General features: G+C 47.6%; 1 protein-coding gene across 2 annotated transcripts in view; it reads left to right on the plus strand.

Annotated features, from left to right (window-relative positions):
• The window catches only part of runx3 (RUNX family transcription factor 3), a 71,131-nt gene extending 51,217 nt beyond the window's left edge, over nucleotides 1-19,914 (plus strand). For both annotated transcript variants that reach the window (XM_038799572.1, XM_038799581.1), the window contains one exon: nucleotides 17,626-19,914. In XM_038799572.1, coding sequence (XP_038655500.1) covers nucleotides 17,626-18,149 — 524 coding nt within the window. In that variant the 3' untranslated portion in view covers nucleotides 18,150-19,914. The remainder of the gene's footprint in view (nucleotides 1-17,625) is intronic.
• The last annotated feature ends 2,015 nt before the right edge of the window (nucleotides 19,915-21,929 follow it).

Below are 21,929 nucleotides of genomic sequence, written 5' to 3' on the forward strand. Positions count from 1 at the left end.
AATCCAATATCAGGGTTCTTTCCCTGATTTTTTTGGTTCGATCCTGGGCTGAATTCTCCGCCGTCGGGATGCTCCGCTTTGCCAGCAGCCCGGGGTTTCCCGATGGCGTGGGGCTGCCCCACAATGGGAAACCCTATTGACCAGCCAGAGAAATAGAGAATCCCGACAGCGTGCTTAACCAGAAATCTGGCGCAGCAAGACGGAGAAACCCTCCCACTGTTTCTGTTATTATTTATGCTTTCTTCTCCCCCTGGAGTAACAAAGCATCTCTAAAGAACATTGCACTCATTTTCAGGGTCGTTTGAGGTCTGAATGTGGTTACAGCATGGCTAGCTATCAAGAGCTTGGCATATTTTCATTTATCAGAGCTATTTTCAGCAAGTAAACAATGCTGAAAGGCATTTGCACCAATAGTCTGGATCTGACTACCCTACTTGACTTCATACAGCACTGTTCTGCCTCAATGCAGATAACACCTCTCACAAAAGAACACATGAAAATAGATAGACAGAGAGATGGATAGACAGATCAATTATCTATTTATGAAGTACCTTTCATGACCTCAGGAGAGCCCCTCACGTTTCCCCTCCAAGTCTCTCATCATCCTGACTTGGAAATGTATCACCATTCCTTCAACTCTCTGAGTCAAAATACTGGCGCTCCCTCCTTAACAGCACTATGGGTGCACATACACCACATGGTGCAGCGGTTCAATAAGTCAGCTCAGCACCACTTTCTCAAGGGCAATTTGGGATTGCCAATGAATGTTGGCCTGGCCAGCAATGCGCACATCCTTGAATGAGTGAAAAAAAATCAGTGAAGTACTTTTGACATGTGATCACTGTTGTCACATAGGAAAGATAATTTTACCCACAGCTAGCTCACATAACGGCAAAGAGGTAAGTGACTACATCATCTACTTTAGTGTCGTTAGTTGGTTGGAACACTGGGGAGAATCCGCCTGCTCTTAGTTGAAAAAAAATTTAAATCCCCCTTGAGAGGGAGAGTCAGGGCTTTGATTTAACACCTCACCCAAAAGACACTGCTGCAATCACTCAGTCTTGCAGTAGAGGGTCCGCTGGATAAGTCAAGACACTAGAATGGGCCTTGAACCCACAGCCCTCTTACTCAGAAGCAAGTGTCTCTCGGGTCTGCAGGCTGATATTTGAGGTGGTACCAAGAACATCCAGTTGTACCAAAAAAAAAGTAAGAAGTCTTACAACGCCAGGTTAAAGTCCAACAAGTTTGTTTCAAATCACTATCTTTCGGAGCACTGCTCCTTCCTCAGGTGAATGGGATTCACCTGAGGAAGGAGCAGTGTTCCGAAAGCTAGTGATTTGAAACAAACCTGTTGGACTTTGACCTGGTGTTGTGTGACTTCTTACTGTGTTGACCCCAGTCCAACGCCGGCATCCCCACATCATGGCTACCAAACAAATAGTCACATCAAAGGATGTAATAAGTGCAGCACACAAAGTCAATGGATTGAGCTTTCAGACCTGGAACTGGGAAGTTTTATTCTAGACTGTTCCAATATGGAACATATCCACACTATATTGATTCTCTCATTCAGAACTTGGGTTACTATCTGATTCCACAGTTTTATTTGATTCTGTATGAAAAGGCTGCTTGGAACAAAATCAAATCAAATGGAACCCATTAGAAAATAAAAATGAACAGCGGCCTGAGCTGAAGCTGGGACTAGCTCCTACCCCATTAGGTATTTTGTTTGGTCACTCAGAATAATGACTGTCGATGCCTACGGCCATACTAGTCTGAAAAGAAAAACACCCAATCTCGTCTGAGCAGCACGGTGGCGCAGTGGCTTAACACTGCTGCCTCACGGCGCCGAGGCCCCAGGTTCAATCCCGGCTCTGGGTCACTGTCTCTGTGGAGTTTGCACATTCTCCCCGTGTTTGCGTGGGTTTCACCCCCACAACCCAAAGATGTGCAGGTTAGGTGGATCGGCCATGCTAAATTGCCCCTTAATTGGAAAAAAATAATTGGGTACTCTAAATTTATATATAAAAAAAATAATGACTGCCGATGGCACTGATAATAGAGTGCAGTTCCCTTAAATTACTTACTTTGCCAAACAAATGAACATATCCACTCCCAAGGGAACCTGTCGAGAGTGCTTTATTTGCAATTGTATAGAAATCTGCTCCAGCACTGTGCAGATACCCAACTACAGGAACATAGAACATAGAACAGTACAGCACAGAACAGGCCCGGAGAGCAGGGTCAACGGGGCACTAGTGGGGGGTGGGCGGGGGATGGTCAGCGGGGCACTAGTGGGGGGTGGGCGGGGGATGGTCAGCGGGGCACTAGTGGGGGGTGGGCGGGGGATGGTCAGCGGGGCACTAGTGGGGGGTGGGCGGGGGATGGTCAGCGGGGCACTAGTGGGGGGTGGGCGGGGGATGGTCAGCGGGGCACTAGTGGGGGGTGGGCGGGGGATGGTCAGCGGGGCACTAGTGGGGGGGGGGGCGGGGGATGGTCAGCGGGGCACTAGTGGGGGGGGGGGGGGGGATGGTCAGCGGGGCACTAGTGGGGGGTGGTCGGGGGATGGTCAGCGGGGCACTAGTGGGGTGTGGGCGGGGGATGGTCAGCGGGGCACTAGTGGGGGGTGGGCGGGGGATGGTCAGCGGGGCACTAGTGGGGGTGGGTGGGGGATGGTCAGCGGGGCACTAGTGGGGGGTGGGCGGGGGATGGTCAGCGGGGCACTAGTGGGGGGTGGGCGGGGGATGGTCAGCGGGGCACTAGTGGGGGGTGGGCGGGGGATGGTCAACGGGGCACTAGTGGGGGGTGGGCGGGGGATGGTCAGCGGGGCACTAGTGGGGGGTGGGCGGGGGATGGTCAGCGGGGCACTAGTGGGGGGTGGGCGGGGGATGGTCAGCGGGGCACTAGTGGGGGGTGGGCGGGGGATGGTCAGCGGGGCACTAGTGGGGGGTGGGTGGGGGATGGTCAGCGGGGCACTAGTGGGGGGTGGTCGGGGGATGGTCAGCGGGGCACTAGTGGGGGGTGGGCGGGGGATGGTCAGCGGGGCACTAGTGGGGGGTGGGCGGGGGGATGGTCAGCGGGGCACTAGTGGGGGTGGGTGGGGGATGGTCAGCGGGGCACTAGTGGGGGGTGGGCGGGGGATGGTCAGCGGGGCACTAGTGGGGGGTGGGCGGGGGATGGTCAGCGGGGCACTAGTGGGGGGTGGGCGGGGGATGGTCAGCGGGGCACTAGTGGGGGGTGGTCGGGGGATGGTCAGCGGGGCACTAGTGGGGGGTGGGCGGGGGATGGTCAGCGGGGCACTAGTGGGGGGTGGGCGGGGGATGGTCAGCGGGGCACTAGTGGGGGTGGTCGGGGGATGGTCAGCGGGGCACTAGTGGGGGGTGGGCGGGGGATGGTCAGCGGGGCACTAGTGGGGGGTGGGCGGGGGATGGTCAGCGGGGCACTAGTGGGGGGTGGACGGGGGATGGTCAGCGGGGCACTATTTGGCAGGTCATCGGCGTGCACATGCATGGCCACGGACCCGGCCATTCTCCAAGTGTCGGCGCGTTTTCTCGGCGCGGCTGCTAGCCCCTCACCGGTCGCAGGATCGGTGAGGGTTCAGTGCCGATTCTGCCATCGGAAAACGCCGCAGTACTTATCCTCCAAAATGGTGAATCCTGCCCAATATATCAAATTTGATCTTACAATATAATACACTCTCCCCCCCACTCAAAATAAACTTTAATGGTACATGTACATAATTTACGAAAATACAATATGATCAAAGCAACATCAATAATATCTTAAAAGTTAACGTTTTGGGGTTTATATTTGTTTTTATTGGAATCACAATTAAATCATATATGACCAATACTTCAGAATAATTTACATTTCAACAAATGTTTTCCCTAACGCCAGTTATCCGTTTAACAAAAATATCTTTTGGCAAGAATTAATGAAAAGTACTGTTTTTTTCTTTCTCCCGCCTACATACTTTCAGTTAACCTATCAGACCTATTTCTCTTTCTATCTGGGTATCTCGCTGTATTTCTATTAATTTGACTCTGCTCAGTCAACATCTCTGACAGTGTCAAATCTGAACTTTGACTTTGACTAACTCCACATAATGGGCGCGATTCTCCGCTCCCCAGGCCGGGTGGGAGAATCGCAGGAGGGCCACTCTGGCACCCCCCGTGATTCTCCCACCCCCCCAAAATGGCGTGTCGCGTTTTGCGACACGCCGCTCGGAGAATCGCGGGTCTCCGTTTTTCATGGCGGCCCAGATGGGCCGAGCGACCTGCCATTCCCGACCTGTTCAAGCCGGTGGCAACCACACCTGGTCGCTGCCGGCGTGAACATATCGCAAAAAGTGAGTTTGGGGCCAGTGGGGGGTGTAGAGGGGAATGAGCACCACGGCCGTGCTCGGGAGGGGACTGGCCCGCGATTGGTGCTCACCGATCGTCGGGCCAGCGTCTCCAAGAGACGCACTCTTTCCCCTCTGCCGCCCCGCAAGATCAAGCCGCCACGTCTTTCGGGGCAGCGGAGGGGAAGACGGCAACCGTGCATGCGCGGGTTGGAGCCGGCCAACCTGAGCATGCGCGGCTGACGTTATTAGGCGCTGCCGGCCACGTAATTCTCGGCGCGCCAGAGCGTCAAGACCCGGTGGCCGAGTTCTCCGCAATGCCACTCCTAGCCCCCCGGGGGGGGCAGGGCATAGGAGGCGAGGAGCGGCCTCCGATGGTTGGGACTGTGACATCGACTATTTGTCTTCATCAAAGACTCTGACTCATTTTACTCTTCTGATGGATTCTCTTTCAATTTCCTCTTGGCTTTCACGTTCTTTCTGACTTTAACTTTGGGATATAGGAGGAATTTGATCAACAGGAGGTTTCTTATGCTTTCCCTTTGTCACAATTCTAATTTCAAACAAATGATGTACACACCACTCATGGAGACTTTCTCCAGTCTCCACTAGACAAGTGAACGCACCTAGTCTCTTTGAAACAACTCCAATTGCATACTCCAATAACATACTTCTTATCACCTCAGGTTTTTAACCATGACCACTGAACTCTCCAAGTTTCATGCCTGGTGTATCATGACTCAACCTCACTTTGTCTTTCCTTGCCAGTGATATCAGGCTTAAACAAATTAAACCTTGTCCTGGGAGTGTGTTTAAAAACTAACTTGTAAGGTGAACAATATTTTGTAGACTGTGGGTCATTTTGTAAATGAACAGAAAACTGTTTGGGCTGTGTCAAAGAGAATGATGGGAATTACTATTTGGCTTGTCACCTCTTCATAAATTGTGCACTTGTTTCTACAATGCCATTTGATGGTTGGTGATATGATGGTACTAGAGTGTGTTTGACTCCATTGTTATTCAGGAATATTTCAACTCTGTTGACGTAATCTGTGGACGATTATCTGGCATTCAACATCTCTGGCAACCCATACATTTGTAAATCAACTTCTCTAAACCTCAATAGTTTTGCCACTTGTGGTATTGGCCATAGACTTAACATTTATCCACATGTTATAGCTATCGACCAAAACAAAGTATTAATTCCCTTGCAGCTCAAAGAAATCAATATGTTCTCACTCCCATATTCTTTTTTGTGCATTGCCTTTATTTTGATTTTGGCCCTGTGATGCCTAACTTTATCAAATGGTCTTCCTTGCTGAAAGATGACTTGGTGCTCACTGAGCACGTTCTCAACATCAAAGTGGCTTCAAGAGGATTTTGACAGACATAGCGAACATGTGGAAAAATGTGAGTTTATCCACTTTGGTAGGAGGAACAGATGCACAGAGAATTTCTTAAACACTAGAAAGCCTAGATGTACAAGGGGACCTGGGTGCCCTCGTCAATAAGTCACTGAAGGCTGACATGCAGATGCAGCAAGCAATTAGGAAGGCTCATGGCATGTTAGCCTTTAGTGCAAGAGGCTGTGACTTTAGGAGTAATGAAGTCTTGCTGCAATTGTATAAAACCTTGGTTAGGCCACACCTGGAGTACTGTGCGCCATTTTGGTGTCCTTGCATTAGGAAAACTGTTTCTCAGAATTTTCCGGTCATTGTGATTCACTTTTCCCGATGGCAGTGCACACCCGCCCACAGGTTTCCCAGCGACGTGGGGGGCTTCAATGGGTAAACCCATTGACAAGTGGCGGGAAAATAGAATCTCGTTGCCAGCGAGCGGCGCACCTCTGAGTAAAATGCAGCGGGGGGGAAATGGATAATCCAGCTCCTTATTCTCATAGACTCTATGACATAGAGGGAATGCAACAAAGGTTCACCAGACTTGTTACTGGGATGGCGGGACTGTCCTGTAAAGAGAGGTTGGGGAAACGGTTTCTAAATACCAATGACATAAAGGGGATTTTCACAGTAACTTCATTGCAGTGTTAACGTAAGCCGACTTGTGACAATAAAGATTATTTATTTTATTTATAAAGGGATCCAGGGATAGTGTGGGGAAAAATGTATTGAGGTGGATGATCAGTCATGATCAGATTGAATGGTGGATGGAGCAGGCTCGATGGGCTGAATGACCTATTCCTATGTCAGACGTACTCTCACTGATCCCTCTGGTAAATAACTTGGCCCAATTTAACTGTATTTTCTTAAGTTAAATATCTTTCCTTCCAGGAGACATTCTTCCTCCTCTACCAATCACAAGTAATGGGATGCATCAGCATATTCCACCCTAACACTAACTTGTCCGAGCACTGGGATGCTAGTCAGTATTATTATTGGAATAACTAATCAGTTTCGCACCAGTTTTGTGTAACAGAATGTGAGTTAAGGATTTCTTGTGCTTTCCCCATTTTGAGATAACTGACACTAGTGCAGCCATATCACCAATGACAGGAAGTTGCGCATCTTTGACTTTCATTTTTACCGTGGGCGCTGGAATTAAATCTTCATCTCCATTACTCGCATCTTCCCTGTGCTGTTTTTCTTGCTCTCTGAGTACAACTCACCTTCCTGCTTGATACCATCAATTTCTATTTCCACACACATCATATGCGCGTTCAAGAATTCCCAGACTCCTGGTGCAGCTTTCAATCTACCGCTGCCTCGAGCTGGTGCATGGCTGTGACCTGGACCTTCTTCTCCACCTGTGGTATGACTGTTTCCTTTACTGCTGCAGACGGTCTGGATATGATGCAACTTACCAACAGCCCTAGCACTTTGACTGGAGATGGGGCGTCTAAATCGTTGCAGACTACCATAGCAATGGAAGCATTTCAATTGTTGACGCTGGGACTGTGAACTTGGCTGCCGTGGCCTGGATCTTGCTGAAGCCTGGTGGACCTCCCATGCTCAGGGAGAGAAATTTCTTACAATCTGCAACTCTCTCTTCCTGCCGTTCCCATATTGCTGTGGCCTTATCACAGCTTTCTGTCCACGTTGGCTTATTGCCTTTGTTCAAAAGCTGGGCCTGGATTTTACGAACGTGTATCTTCAGTCGATTTTGAGGTTTGTACCATACCCGCAGTGACTAGAGAGTTTCTTTAATTCAAGAATATATAAACTGCTGCAGCCTCACTTGGCAACTCCCAGTGCAATCTCATTCTGGTCATGCCATGAGTTCAGAATCTCATCAATTTTAGCATATTCCATAGTACTGGGGCCTTGTTGGCAACACTGGTTTGACACAATCTCAAAAGCATCTGGCCCCAGCATGCTGAGGAAAACAATTATTTTATCCTCATCTCGCAGTGTGTTCACCTTCAGCCAAATGTATAACCATCATTTCTAATTACATCAATCCTCTTTGTTAGGGGTGAATCGCCCTATTGTCACCGTACACCTTTAAGTGCCATTTTCTTCAGTTGCATATGATGGTGGCTCACCGTGCACCTGAGCACAACATGCACATGGGATAATCTTTCAAACTGGCCTGCTCAAAGGATGGCTGATTTCCATCCCAAAAGGACATTAGTGAAATTAGATGTATTTTTGCAACAATTGGCAATGGTTTCATGGTCATCATTGGACTTTTAATCCAAGATTTTTATTGAATTCAAATTTTAATACCTGCCGTTGATGGGATTGAACCCAGATCCTCTGGGTCTCTAGTCTGGTGAAAATATCACTGCACCACCACTTCCCCCTCCCCTATAGGTTAATGTGCCATGCATTTTTATACTGGATGTGCGGAGTGAAATAGAATCAAAATGTGTAGTGTTTGAAGGAGCCTTGTTCAGGCAGGACTGGCTATGTGAACGATTCTGGCATAGATGTGTGTGACTTTCAGAATTTTACGTTCTGTGCGAGCCTGCTGCAAGTGCACAGAGTAATAGCTGAGGTTGGTTAAGTTTGTACCCAGTAGAGCACTGTCACAGGAACATGCAGAATACATCTCCAGGGAGGCCACCCACACTAAAAATATGGTTGGAATAAACAGTTAAGCTACTGTGCCTGCTGTGTGCATACAAACTTCAGAGAACAGACTCAAAGCAGGCACAGTGCAGTGACGAGAGGGGAAATTTTAACTCTTCTGACGAGAATAAACCAGCAGAGGCTAGAGTTAAAACATAATTTCTACCCCATGGCATCCCCAGGCAGATTCCGCATAGTTTTATGCAAATCAAGGTCCACATTGCACACAGGAACCCAGTGACTTTTTAAACTGCTGAGTGAGCCGGACTCCTCCTATTGCTACCCAGCTTAGTGATATGTAAACTGAATGTAGGGTACCCCTGAAATGAAAAATGAAAGTCGCTTATTGTCACAAGTAGGCTTCAAATGAAGTTACTGTGAAAAGCCTCTAGTCGCCACATTCCGGCGCCTGTTTGTGGAGGCAGGTATGGGAATTGAACCCGTGCTGCTGGCCTTGTTCTGCTTTGCAAGCCAGCTGTTTAGCTGTGCTAAACCAGCCCCTAGAAAAGTCCCTAGTCACCGCATTCCTGCACCTGTTCGAGTACATGGAGGGAGAATTGAGAATTCTCAGCTGGTACGGGATTTGAACCCACGCTGCTGGCCTTGTTCTACATCACAAACCAACTGTCTTGCCCACTGAGCTAAACCAGCCCCCTAAGAACGGGGTAAATGTGAAACTTGCCATTGTGGGGCTAAGGAGAGCAGTAATCTTCTCCAGGCCTGATGAGGAAAGTGTGGGCCTCCCTGACATAGCTCTGTCCCTTCTCACCTGAGAGATGCCAGTGAAACGGACACTTCTTCGGCTAGTATAATTTTAATAGTTAGGAGATCAGGTCAAGGAAGAATTGTAAAAGTGGTTAGACACTTGGAGCATAGGAATATACTGGGCTACGGGATTACTTTTGCAAAGTCCCAATAAAGAGTTAGCACATACATGATGGACCAAATATTGCTAACTTCTTTCATGATTTTTAAGCAGCTAACAGAGAAACCTTTCTTTTGCAGGTCCATTTGCAAATGGTTATTTTTTTTAAATTACACATGTAGTCAAAATATATCTTTTGAATCAGCGAAGTTTAACAGAAGAAATTCCTGTAAACATTGGGCTGCATATTACAGGGACACGGACAGCTCACTTACTCATCCCATCCCTGACACAAAGTCGGCATGGGACCAACTTGCATGCCACCAACCCACTCCACAGCTATAAGGCACTGCACGTGGGCTAAATAGCCTGCCATTTGGACCTCTGTCCCTCACTGCGGTAGAAGTCCTGCCCTCAGGAGCTGCCAATTGGATATTCTGGCAGCGCCAGCAATGCTACGATTGCAATAATGGGTGCTGCTGGGACTGTAAACGGTCCCAAAAGAAAGCCCCATGGATCTCGGAACAAGGTCAATCTGGGCTATTGGGTGGGGAGGGTTTAGGCAGCTGAGGGAGGGAAGAGGGACTGATGTGTTTTGATGAGCAGACAAGTAGGAAGAAAGGAGGATACTATCTTGGGAGGGGGCTGGGGGCTGCCCTCGATGTGCAGATGACACCCTCTGAAGATAGTGTGTGCATGTGAACAAGCGCGCGAGCGGAAGAGCCTGCCCAAAAAGTCACTTCCGTTCTCATTACATAAATATTCACTCAGAGTAAACATTTACTCGGACCAAGGTAACATAATAATAATCTTTAGTGTCACAAGTAGGCTTAAATTAACGCTGCAATGAAGTTACTGTAAGATTCAAACTAAAAATGAAAATGACCGGAATTCTCCAGTCATTGCAATTCAATTTTCCCGCTGGCAGTGCAGCCCTGCCAACGGGTTTCAGGGTGGCATGGGGTAGTTGCAATGGGAAATCTCATTGGGAATTGTGCTCCAGTGAATGGTGCATGGCTGGGAAACACACAGCTGGCAGACCGGACAATCCCTGCCCTACATTTTGAATGTTTAACAGGGTGGGAGCCAAAACAGTTGATTTATTTTTCTGACCAAATTCAAGAAGCTATCTCCACAAAATGCGCCACTGATCAAAGTGGTTAGGTTAGTTAGCATTATGTTAACAAGACCAGGTCAGGTATTTATCTCCCGGGTTCTGTGTAACTCATGTGTGTGCTGCGACCTGGTCGGAAGCAAAAATCTGCCAATGCAAGGATTCAATTCACGGCATTGATTTTTGCTTTCCTTGTGCTCAAACAACCAATTGTTCGCATCTCATATTAATCTCCCTCTAACCTAAGGCGACACTGAAAATATACTTTTGTTTTAAATAGACTTTTAAGAAAGAAGAGCTTATAAGGACAGTTTCAACTGTGAATTCTATTTTTCAGAAATTGCCTGCTATAATTATACATCAGTGCATTGACAAGTTGGCAATATTACCAAATGTAAATGTGAATTGAGCTGATTTCAGAAAGTGAGCCAGTTTGGCAAAGCTACAGCAAAGCTCGCTCATCTGGCGTGTGCTGATAATGTGATTTATTTACAAAATCGCCTTGCAATTCTGTTGACAGCCGTAGTTTCCAAAGTTGCATACAGCTGACTGAATGGCTGCCTTTGGAATGACAGTTTGTGTAGTTACATCACTGCAGAATAGTTCACTCAGAGCCAGTGAATAGAATACTGGAAATGTACAAGATTGTTAGGAACTCCTTAAGAGATGAAATATGGCAAAGATGTGGTGAATACATTGTTTCATGAAAATTTGTCAGGTATGTGGAACTCAGGCAGGCGATTGATCCAGACTAACATGATAAAACAGTCTGGTGTGGCCACCATGGGCAGGATTCTCTGGTTCCTCAGAAACGTATTTCTCTGCACCGCACCATTTGCTTGTGAGGGGTATTCTGTCTTCCCGCTGCTTGTCAATGGTATTTCCCCTTGAAGCCACCCCACACAGCCGGGAAGCCCACAGGCGGGGCTGGGCTACCAGCGGGAAAACAGCCGGAGAACTCCGGGCCATATATCACTTATATTTATATAGTGCCTTTAACATAATGAAATGTCCCGAGGTGCTTCACAAGAGCATTATTCAACTAAAAAATGACACAAAAGTGTCTTGAAGGAGGAAAGTGTGTTAAATAAGCAGAGGTGGGTAAGGAGGGAACACCAGAGCTCTGGGCCTAGGGAATTGAAGGCATTGCCACCCATTGTGGAGTAGTTACGATTGGGAATGCACAAGAGGCCAGAATTAGAGGAGCACAAATATCCCAGAGTCTAAGGGCAGGATTCTCCAGCCGCCAACGACAAAATCGTGTTCGGTGATCGGCCGGAGAATCCCTGTTCACGTCCGAATCGGAGGTGGCGCCGCTTTTGCGATGCTCTGCCCACTCCAAAGCGGCATACACTCTGAGTATGCCGCGCGCTGTATCGGCGCGCTTGAGGCCCTCCCCCTAATGCTCCGCCCCTGACTGGCTGCGTTCCCGACGGCGTGGGTCGTGTGTGGTCTCATCCGTCGGGAACTCGGCCTGGCGGCTGCGGACTCAGTCCAGCGCCGCCACAATCGGGGGAGGGCTGATCCGTGGGCAGGAGAGACTTTGCCAGGGGTTGGGGGTACTGTGGGGGGGGGGGTCCAGGGCCCGTGAGCTGGCCAAAAGGAGGGCACTATTACGCAGGCTGGGTCCGCGAGCGGCCGGCGCCATGTTGCACAGCGCAGCCGCTGCAGGCCGCCGTCATGCACATGCGTGGCCACGGACCCGGCAATTCTCCGGGCCATATCAGCAGCTAGAGCCAGATGCTTTACGCTGCCTTGATGCTAGACCCCTGCCAAACGGAGGATCGGTCACCGTTTTACGCCATTTTTTCTGACGGAAAATGCCACCGTTCCCATGCCGGCGAGGGGATATAGCCTCAAAATTGGAGAATCCAGCCCAAGGGGTCAGTGAGCACAGCGCCGGCCCTAGGGTTGCTAGCGCCCCGGGCAAGCTGAACTTCGGCGCCCTTCGGGGGGGGGGGGGGGGGGTCGGGGCGGGGGGGGGGGGGGGTCGGGTCGGGGGGGGGGGGGGTGGTCGGGTCGGGGGGGGGGGGGTGGTCGGGTCGGGGGGGGGGGGTGGTCGGGTCGGGGGGGTCGGGTCGCGGGTCGGGGGGGGTCGGGTCGCGGGTCGGGGGGGTCGGGTCGCGGGTCGGGGGGGGTCGGGTCGGGTCGGGGGGGGTCGGGGGTCGGGGGGGGTCGGGTCGGGGGTCGGGGGGGGTCGGGTCGGGGTCGGGGGGGTCGGGTCGGGGGTCGGGTCGGGGGGGGGTCGGGTCGGGGGGGGTCGGGGGGTCGGGTCGGGGGGGGGTCGGGGGTCGGGTCGGGGGGGGTCGGGGGTCGGGTCGGGGGGGGGTCGGGGGGGGTCGGGGGTCGGGTCGGGGGGGGTCGGGTCGGGGGGGGTCGGGGTCGGGTCGGGGGGGGGGTCGGGGGTCGGGTCGGGGGGGGGTCGGGGGTGGGTCGGGGGGGGTCGGGTCGGGGGGGGTCGGGGGTCTGGTCGGGGGGGGTCGGGGGTCGGGTCGGGGGGGGTCGGGGGTCGGTCGGGGGTCGGGGGTCGGTCGGGGGTCGGGTCGGGGGGGGTCGGGTCGGGGGGGGGTCGGGGGGGGGTCGAGTCGGGGGGGGGGTCGGGGCGGGGGGGTCGGGGGGGGGGTCGGGGCGGGGGGGGGGTGTCGGGGCGGGGGGGGGCCCGGAGTGACCTGGTATATGATCGAGACTCACCGATCGGCGGGCCGATCTCTCTGCTCTCTGTCGGCAGGTCTCTGACGCCGGTCACCCACTCGTTGATGGCGCCCCCTAGCACATGGCGCCCCCTAGCACATGGCGCCCCGGGCGACTGCCCGAGTTGCCAGTACCTTGAGCCGGCCCTGAGTGAGCACAGGGTGATAGGGAATGGGGCTTCTTGCGAGTTAAATCAGAACTGACAAAAAGACTTACTAAAATGCACACATTCTGAGAGAATAGGCTGCATTAGAAGTCTTGCAACCTATCTCCTGCAGTACTGAAAAGATGTACCAAACTAGTATGAAACTGTCAGCTACAGTATTTTCAGGTAGAGCCATCTACACCAGGCATTATAGTTTCAAACATATCCGGTTAATGATCATGTTTCCCGCACACTAATACTTCAATTAACAACAACTTGCATTTATCCAGCCCTCTAGCATAGTTTAATAGAGGTCAGCATAGTGAGACAAATCACGGGGTTTCATAAAAACGTGGGGCGCAATTCAGCGACCCCCGTTGTGCCCAGCATGGATCCAGGTGAAATGGATGAATTGCATGCAAGCTGCAAATCAGGCTCTGCGCCGGGCACAAAACCACACATGTGTACCTGACTCGCTCTGCCATGGCGAGGGTCAGATCCGTATCTGAATGTTTAAATTAGCCATATGGCTCATATAAATGCCCGGATGCCAGATTCACCTGCACCCGGGAGAGCTCGCCAGGGCTCCGTTTAGTACTGGTCTACACAAACATGGGCCAGGAATAACGGCACTGGTGGGGGTCTCCTAGGCCATTGGAGACCCCCGGATGGTCGAGGACAGGGCAGGGTGGCAACTGGGCACCATGACACTGCCACCCGAGGGTTCCCAGGGGCCTCCCCAAGGCTTTAAACGAGGGAGGGAGGCAAGATCGGGCTGCTGGGCAAAATGGTGTCCCGATCTGCGAGGAGCTTTAGCTCGCCGGGAGGAAATCCCTACAAGTGCAGCTTCAGAGGGGAGAAACTCCCCGAGGCCAAAATAAATGGCTCAGTGCCGTTGGAAAATGGGATGTTTCTCAACACTGCAGCCAACAACCCACTAAACGTGCTGCTCAGCGGACTTTAACCTAAGTCTGCTGAACTGCGCCCCTGATCAAATAAAATTTGACCACAGCCACGTGAATAAATGCTTGGTCAAGGTGGTGGTTTTAGGGAGCATTGTAAAGCAGAAAAAAGGAGAGTAGAAAAGAAGTTCAGGGAGGCAAGTCCAGAACTCGGGCAATGGCAGTTGAAAGCATTGCCATTAAATCTGGGATGAGCAAAAGGCCAGTAATCTCGGACATTTGTCGGCTAGAGGAGTATGTCGTATTTAGACAGGGAATCTAGCAATCTATGACCTTTTTAGTTACAAACGCTACCCACAGAGAAGGAGATTTCATGCATCCTCACAGGGTGGAGAAATTGGTGAGTGAATCACCCCATCACTGCTCTTGCACAACTGCTGTAAATACAGTCAGGGAATGGCTCATAGAACAGTGTGAGCGAAACAAAATTGGGAAGGGAGAGATAAACACATTGAAAAGCTAATAAACCCTGTTGGTTTTGTAAAACATGTCACTTGCACGTGGGCGCTAAATCAGAGATGAAAGGGTTCACTGTCATTCATTGTTTCTTGCAGTTTAGCTTTTGATTACTGGGAGCAGTAATTTTCTTTAAATTACTGTCTCACACCTCACAGTCCACCCTAAAATTCAGACTTGATATCATCATTTAATTATACTGGTGTAAACCATCTCAAGTATGCTGATTAACAGTTTGGCCCTGTAACATATTGTGTGTACATGCCAGAAGAGTCAGACTGAGACACTGGCATACATGACAGGAATTATAGATTTATCTGAAAACCTAGGCACTCAGTTCCTCACAGTGCACGGACAGCCCGCCTGATTAAAAAAAAACTGATCAGGAGGGGTTGCTACATCTTTTCTTAAAATTGTTGCCCTGGAGAAACTAATGGTGCTAAAATATGACATCAGCTGAACTATAGTTCCGATGTCTTACATGCACTGTAAAGGGTCAGCACTGTGCGTTGAGAATTCTTGACAAAAATGTTTTGGCATTGGATGACATTATTTCCAACAACTCCATGATCAGACTTTGCCAATTATCCTCAATATAATATTATTGAGCAGCCATGCTCTCCTACCATCCTCTCTACATGTGTACTGGCCCTGGTAATGCTAACCAAATGTGCAGAGGTATTGGTTGCAACTTTTGTGGCTCTAGTTCATTCCTTGTAAATATAGCTACCTGCCTGGAATTTGGGAACACAAAATTTACGTGAATGATTTTACTACTTGCCCAGGTGGGGGTGGTCCCACACCAGACTTGTTTTATGTGGAACCTTTGGCTTGGTTCTGAGTGAAAGTACTCTACGGCTCCTCGATTTAACATAAATACAAATGCAGCTAATAGTTTGCGGCAGTACTTTCAAGTATTATCAGAGTTCCTGAAGCCCTGGTCTTCTGTAAACCAAATTACATTTTTACTTCTGTTCATCTGATATCCTCCATATGATGCAAGCACACAAGGTGCAGAAAGCAAAATACCTTGGGGGTCATTTTAACCTAACGAGGCGAGCCGGAAACCCACAGGCTGAGGTAGAACACAGCCGCCCATTGACTTCAATGGAGAGTAAAGCTGGTGGGCATCCGAACCCATCAGTTTCCAAGGGTGAGTTAGATTAAAATTACCCCTCTGAGCTCTATTACAATAACATCAATGAACACAGACCTCACTGTCAAAATTCCGTAATGGGTGCTATTTGCCTTTTTTTGTACCCATACATCTACACGTATTTCTCTTTTTTTTAAATTTAGAGTACCCAATTATTTTTTCCCAATTAAGGGGCAATTTAGCATGGCCAATCCACCTATCCTACACATCTTTGGGCTGTGGGGGTGAAACCCACGCAAACACGGGGAGAATGTGCAAACTCCATACGGGCAGTGACCTGGGGCCGGGATCAAACAGTCCTCGGCGCCTTGAGACAACAGTGCTAACCACTGCGCCACCGTGCCGCCCATCTACATGTATTTCTATGTTGACCTGGAGACAAAATCACCTGAGATGTGGGTGGGGTTGAGGTGTTGAAATCTCAGTATTGGTTTTCCATGGAATCCAGATGATGAAAGTCGAATACTTCAGATTTCTGGAGTTGATGCAATTAAATGCGGAGGCCAGGCTGGCAGTGACCCAGATCATTCTTCAGGATTCCAGAGGGAGCACTCCTGCCCTTTGGCCCAACAAGAATCGCTGTAAGTTGAATGGCCTTGGTCCTCCAAGTGACTGCACCACAGTCACCACGGCTAGATCTCTTTCAAAGGCAATTGAAGTCCTATGGGCTTCATACAATTCCAAATGGCATATTAAAAGCGTCCATCACCTGGAGCAGGAGAGTGCTCCATCCTCTCAGTGGTAGTCTCGTCTCAAAACTGGAGTGAGAACGGGACAGTAAATTTCTCTCCGTAATTTCTGGACAGTAAACCTAAAATCCGGGTGCCAGTAAGAAATCCAATCGATGGCAGAAAAGGGGCACGTGTATGGGAACTGGTTTGGTGCTTTGAGAAAGTTCAAAATAAGCAAATTAAGTTCTAAAATTGTAAGACGTGAAAGAAATAGTCATTTGTTTAAAGACAGTCGCATTTAAGAAGCTGACATGTTTTGGTTAGTTGTTGTGGACACTTGGAATTATACGCAGCATACATAGTATACACAGATCCTGCAGAACGACAGCCCTATTCTGTTGTAAGTTGTGCAAGCCATTCCACGTGGAAAATCATTGGCGTCAAGGGGTTTCCAGCAGTACACAGTCTGTTACTTGGCTTTGTGACTCAGCGCTTTGGCTGGGTACTTTCCTGTTTGGGTTTTAGCAGTCTTTCATTGACCAGTAGCATTGCTCAACACTGAAGCAGTTTCTGATTGTTTATGCAGAGTTCTGTACTCACAAGGCTTTTATTCAGCAGCAGGTTATAATATAATATGAGCGTGTTTATACTTTCTTTTGAATGATGCAGCTGGATTTTACAATCACTTCCAAATGGTGCTGCACTGAACACAAACAATTCCAGATTTAAAAAATAAAGGAGATATCCACAGTTCAGTGAATTCATCTTTTACTCATTCATTTCTTATGTTTTGACTTTTATTTTTTTTTAAATGTAACCCTTTTATGTTCATAAATTAATCGAAATATCTCTTAAGACAGCATTATCCATTTTAAGATTGCTTTTTTCAAATGCCGCCACTATCTTATTGGAGGGAAATGCAACAACCAAGTTGCCCACACGTATCAATGAGGTAAATGACCAGTCACATTGATTAAGGAATTAAAAATTGGTCAGGATGTTGAGAGAACTTGCCTGCTCTTCTTTGAGTGGTACAACGGAATCCTTTTCACCCATCTGAGAGGACCTCGGGGATATCAGTTTAATTGTAAATTAATGTAAAGTATAGTTTCTCCAGCAGTATTGTATAGAATGTTGAACTTGAAATGGCAGTGACCTTTCAAGCATTTAATTTTAATTTATTCTTTCTTCTTAGGCACCTCGGACATCAGCCCTTTTGCAGACCATCGGCAATTTGAGCGTCAGTTTCCTGGACTATCTTCGCTGACAGAATCCCGTTTTTCAGATCCTCGCATGAACTATCCTGGTGCTATGTCTGCTGCTGCCTTCACCTACGCCACCACTCCATCCACAGGTGGCATTGGGGGTATCAGCATGACTGGCATGGCAGCTGCAGCCCGGTACCATACCTACTTGCCACCACCTTATCCTGGATCAGCCCAGAACCAAAGTGGACCCTTTCAGACCAGTGTCTCACCATATCATCTCTACTATGGCGCCTCTGCTGGATCGTACCAATTTTCCATGGTTGCAGGAGGAGAGCGCTCACCTACCAGAATGCTGCCTTCTTGCACCAGTGCATCTAGTGGAAGCACACTCATGAATCCCAATTTGGCCAATCAGAATGATGTTGTAGATGCCGATGGTAGCCAAAGCAATTCTCCAACAGCAATGAGCACCACAGGGCGAATGGACGAATCAGTCTGGCGGCCTTATTAGAAAACCAAAGATGTATGAGCCACAGTAATTGTTCAACAATCAAGAAAACCTTCTCTGTGTACATTAATTATTTCTAGCTGTAGCTGAGAGAATAGTGGAAAAAAAATATCCAAATTTGTCCATGTACAGAGTAAGATTTTTGTTTAGAGGTACTTATTGTATGTATATATTTTCCAATGGTGAGCCATGGTGGAAAATAATCAGTTCATCTTACATTGGCCAAATAGCTGCCAAGTCAAAATGACTTCCAACCAAAGACGATGACCATCGTATTTAATAAATAACAAACAGATTGGCATAGGTTGGGTATAATTAACATTTTAGCCTCTCACAACCATCACATGTTGGTCAATTGCAGTTTTCGAATTGTGATTGACCATGTGGATACTGGATTTTTTTTCTACTATGATGGTCCCATATGTGCTGATGCAACACTTGTGTTTTTAAACTCAGTTGACGTGACAGTGCGTTCGCATAACCTGCACAAAATTGCCACAGCAGCTGTCAAACATCTGATAGGCCTCTTTTAATCGACTACTGTGCAAAGGGTAGAAGAATCTTGAAATCATGCTTTGATCCATTCTTACCTTTAGAACATACACAATACTTGTGTGTATTTTATCAGAAGTTCAAACAAGCCATGCTGAAGTTCTCATGAAGAACAAAAACAGAAAATAAGGGCCACAAGATTCTTGTGACTGTTGAGTAAAAACTTCAGAAGATTATGTTTTGATGTTTTTGTCCCTGTTACATTTTACAAATGAGGCAGTCGTGCATGAGCATATTCGGAAGTCATCCAAGTCCAGGTGCTTCAGTTTACAGTCCATGTGTGATGGATGAGGACCAAACCAAAAACTCTTCCCAACCGAAGGACATGCTTGGAAATGTTTCTGAAAACCCGTATACTGTATTGTCTTTGTGTCAGCAATTTTTTGGAACAGTAATTTGGCGTACTTAAAGATACCTACTTACATCTTTGTTCCATATGGGCAGGGTTATATTCATGAAATAACTGGATTTTGGTTTTACTGCACTCCTTAGGGCTAGCTGTGTATGCTGATTTAGGACACATTTTAGCTGAAGTACTGCATATTATACTGGCAGACACTGTTAATTTTAATGTTTGAGTTCATCACCACCAATGAGCTGCAAAAGCCTTTACATCCCTGTTTTATTTATAAATGAAACATTTCTTCACATTTACCACTGATCCGACAAAAACTAGGGTCGAGTTCTCCGGTCGTTGCGATTTATTTTTCCCACTGGCAGTGCACACCCGCCTGCAGGTTTCCCGGTAGCGTGGGATGCTTACAATGTGAAATCCCACTGACAAGCGACAGGAAGATAGAAACCCGCCACCAGCGAACAGCGTGCCACCAAGAAACACGCAGCTGGGGGACTGGAGAATCCAGCGCTAGATATATGTTCAAATGGATCCCAGGAGTAGATTAAATTAGTGTCCAAGTAATGATTTCACTCACTGCGAACTGCAACTTCAAATACACAGAAACACAGTACTGATCAGCTCGTGAAATTCTTTGAACTGTTAATGGATTCATGATAAGTATGTGCTCTTATGGACATAGCAGGGTGACAATTTAATGGCCACATTACTTGAGATTGCCTCTGGCCCAGATGAGCCCTTGCGTGACTAATATGCATGTGGAGTGTGCATTCCAAAAGCAGCGTGACAATGAAGCTTCCGGTTGGTCATCCGTACTTTACACTCGCTAGCAAGTGAATGGTTGCACCTTTTAAAAAAAAATTAATTGATCAAAATGTAAGTACTTTTTCAAATAGTAACAGTGTAGCTTTGTGGTAATTTCCTGAGATTTTTGGTTGTTTACACAAAAATGTAACGTGAAGCATTGCTATTCATTTAAGGAAAACTGATTGAGATGATTTAACAAAAAAAGGTGCCTTGCTGTCTTGATTATCCAGAATAATCCTCATTTAACAGTTTCTTGAGGGCTATTTTAAAATTTATTTTTGCATTGTTTTCTATTATTCTAACTGCGTTCCATTTAGTTCCATGTTTTAAAAAGGCATACCAGCATCTTTTCACACTCAATATACAATACAATAGTGAGACAAGATGCTACACTACTCAAGAGGAAACCTGGAAACCTTCCAGTTTCTTTGTCCAATGGATTAATTTTCTTCAACAACCTCAAGGTGTGTAGTGGTACTTGCCCTGTAAAACACTGATGCATACATAATTGTCTAATTAGAAATTATTTATAAATAGCCACTGGTAAGCCGAGAAGGTATAAAATCATAATACCATTAGACATTGGAGCAGAATTAGGCCACTGGGCCCATCAGGTCTGCTCCGCCATTCAATCATGGCTGATATTTTTCTTATTAGGGCAACATGGAACCACTGTGGTTAGCACAGTTGCTTCACAGCTCCAGGGTCCCAAGTTCGATTCCGGCTTGGGTCACTGACTGTGCGGAGTCTGCACTTTCTCCCCGTGTCCGTGCGGGTTTCCTCCCACAGTCCAAAGATGTGCAGGTTAGGTGGACTGGCCATGATAAATTGCCCTTAGTGTCCAAAAAGGTTGGATAGGGTTACGGGGATAGGGTGGAGGTGTGGGCTTAAGTAGGGTGCTCTTTCCAGGGGCCGGTGCAGACATGATAGGCCGAATGGCCTCCTTTTGCACTGTAAATTCTATGATTCTATGATCCCCATTCTCCTGCCTTCTCTGCATAATCCCTGATCCCCTTATTAATCAAGAACCTATCTATCTCTGTCTTAAAGACACTCAGTGATTTATATTTTACCACTTCGTCCTTCACCATCAATAATGTGCTATGAATCTGTCCTATCCGAGATTATTTGTATAAGTAAGGTGAAAAATTGGAAGCTTTGTTGCACCTGTGTTTTGAAATCATCCAGTCACAGTTGGGAAATTAAAATCCAACCAAAATTTAAAAAGGTATTTTCCAAAAAGGCTTTACTTTCTATTCCCGATTCGTCATGGGGTATTCACACTAACAAATTGGAAGATTTTCTTTGTGAACGTTGGACTTAAAATCCAAGTTGATTAAATTAATGTTTCTAAGCCTTCGTAAACAATTTTTAAGGTCAATTATAAATTGCCAGTCTTTCAATTTCTCAGTACGTTTCTTACAAAGAAGACGGTGGTGTCTTTTAAATCCTCAGTGAGATACGTTTTAATGTTGCCAGACAGAGAAAATTGAACTTTCATGATGGCAGTACCTCCTTGAGAATACAAAGGGAAATTCAATCAAGTACAATTCATGATGAACATTAAGATAAGACACAGATGCCACTACAACCCCCCATTGCACGCTATGGATAATGCTGTGTCATGGCAAACCAGCTAAGCCCGAATATCTGTAAAATGTGCAGAGCAGGGAAGATCTCTTAAGTGCAAGCAGGTATTAAAGGTTTTACAGGCTGAACAGCAAACAGTATCCCATTGTTCCTTATTCCTTAGGCATGGATCTAGACTGGGACAACACTTGCTAAAGGGTACATTTCAAACCATGTGAAAGTTATTTTGTAATCCAATATGTTATTACAAGTAATATGTTCACCCACAGATGTGATTTGGTTGACATAAAACAATACAGTTTTAGCCAATGGTTTGTATTACATACTTTTGGCATAAATATATTTATTTCCAAAAAGAGAAGCAAGATATAACCTTATTGAATACAGCCTTGTAGCTTCAGTAGGTCCAAAGCAGACCTGCCTCTTTAAAATAAAACAGTGCCTGCTTAACTTTTTTCCGGCTTATCTCTTTTAAGCGT

The sequence above is a fragment of the Scyliorhinus canicula genome, chromosome 1, assembly GCF_902713615.1.
Source record: "Scyliorhinus canicula chromosome 1, sScyCan1.1, whole genome shotgun sequence".
NCBI lineage: Eukaryota > Metazoa > Chordata > Chondrichthyes > Carcharhiniformes > Scyliorhinidae > Scyliorhinus > Scyliorhinus canicula.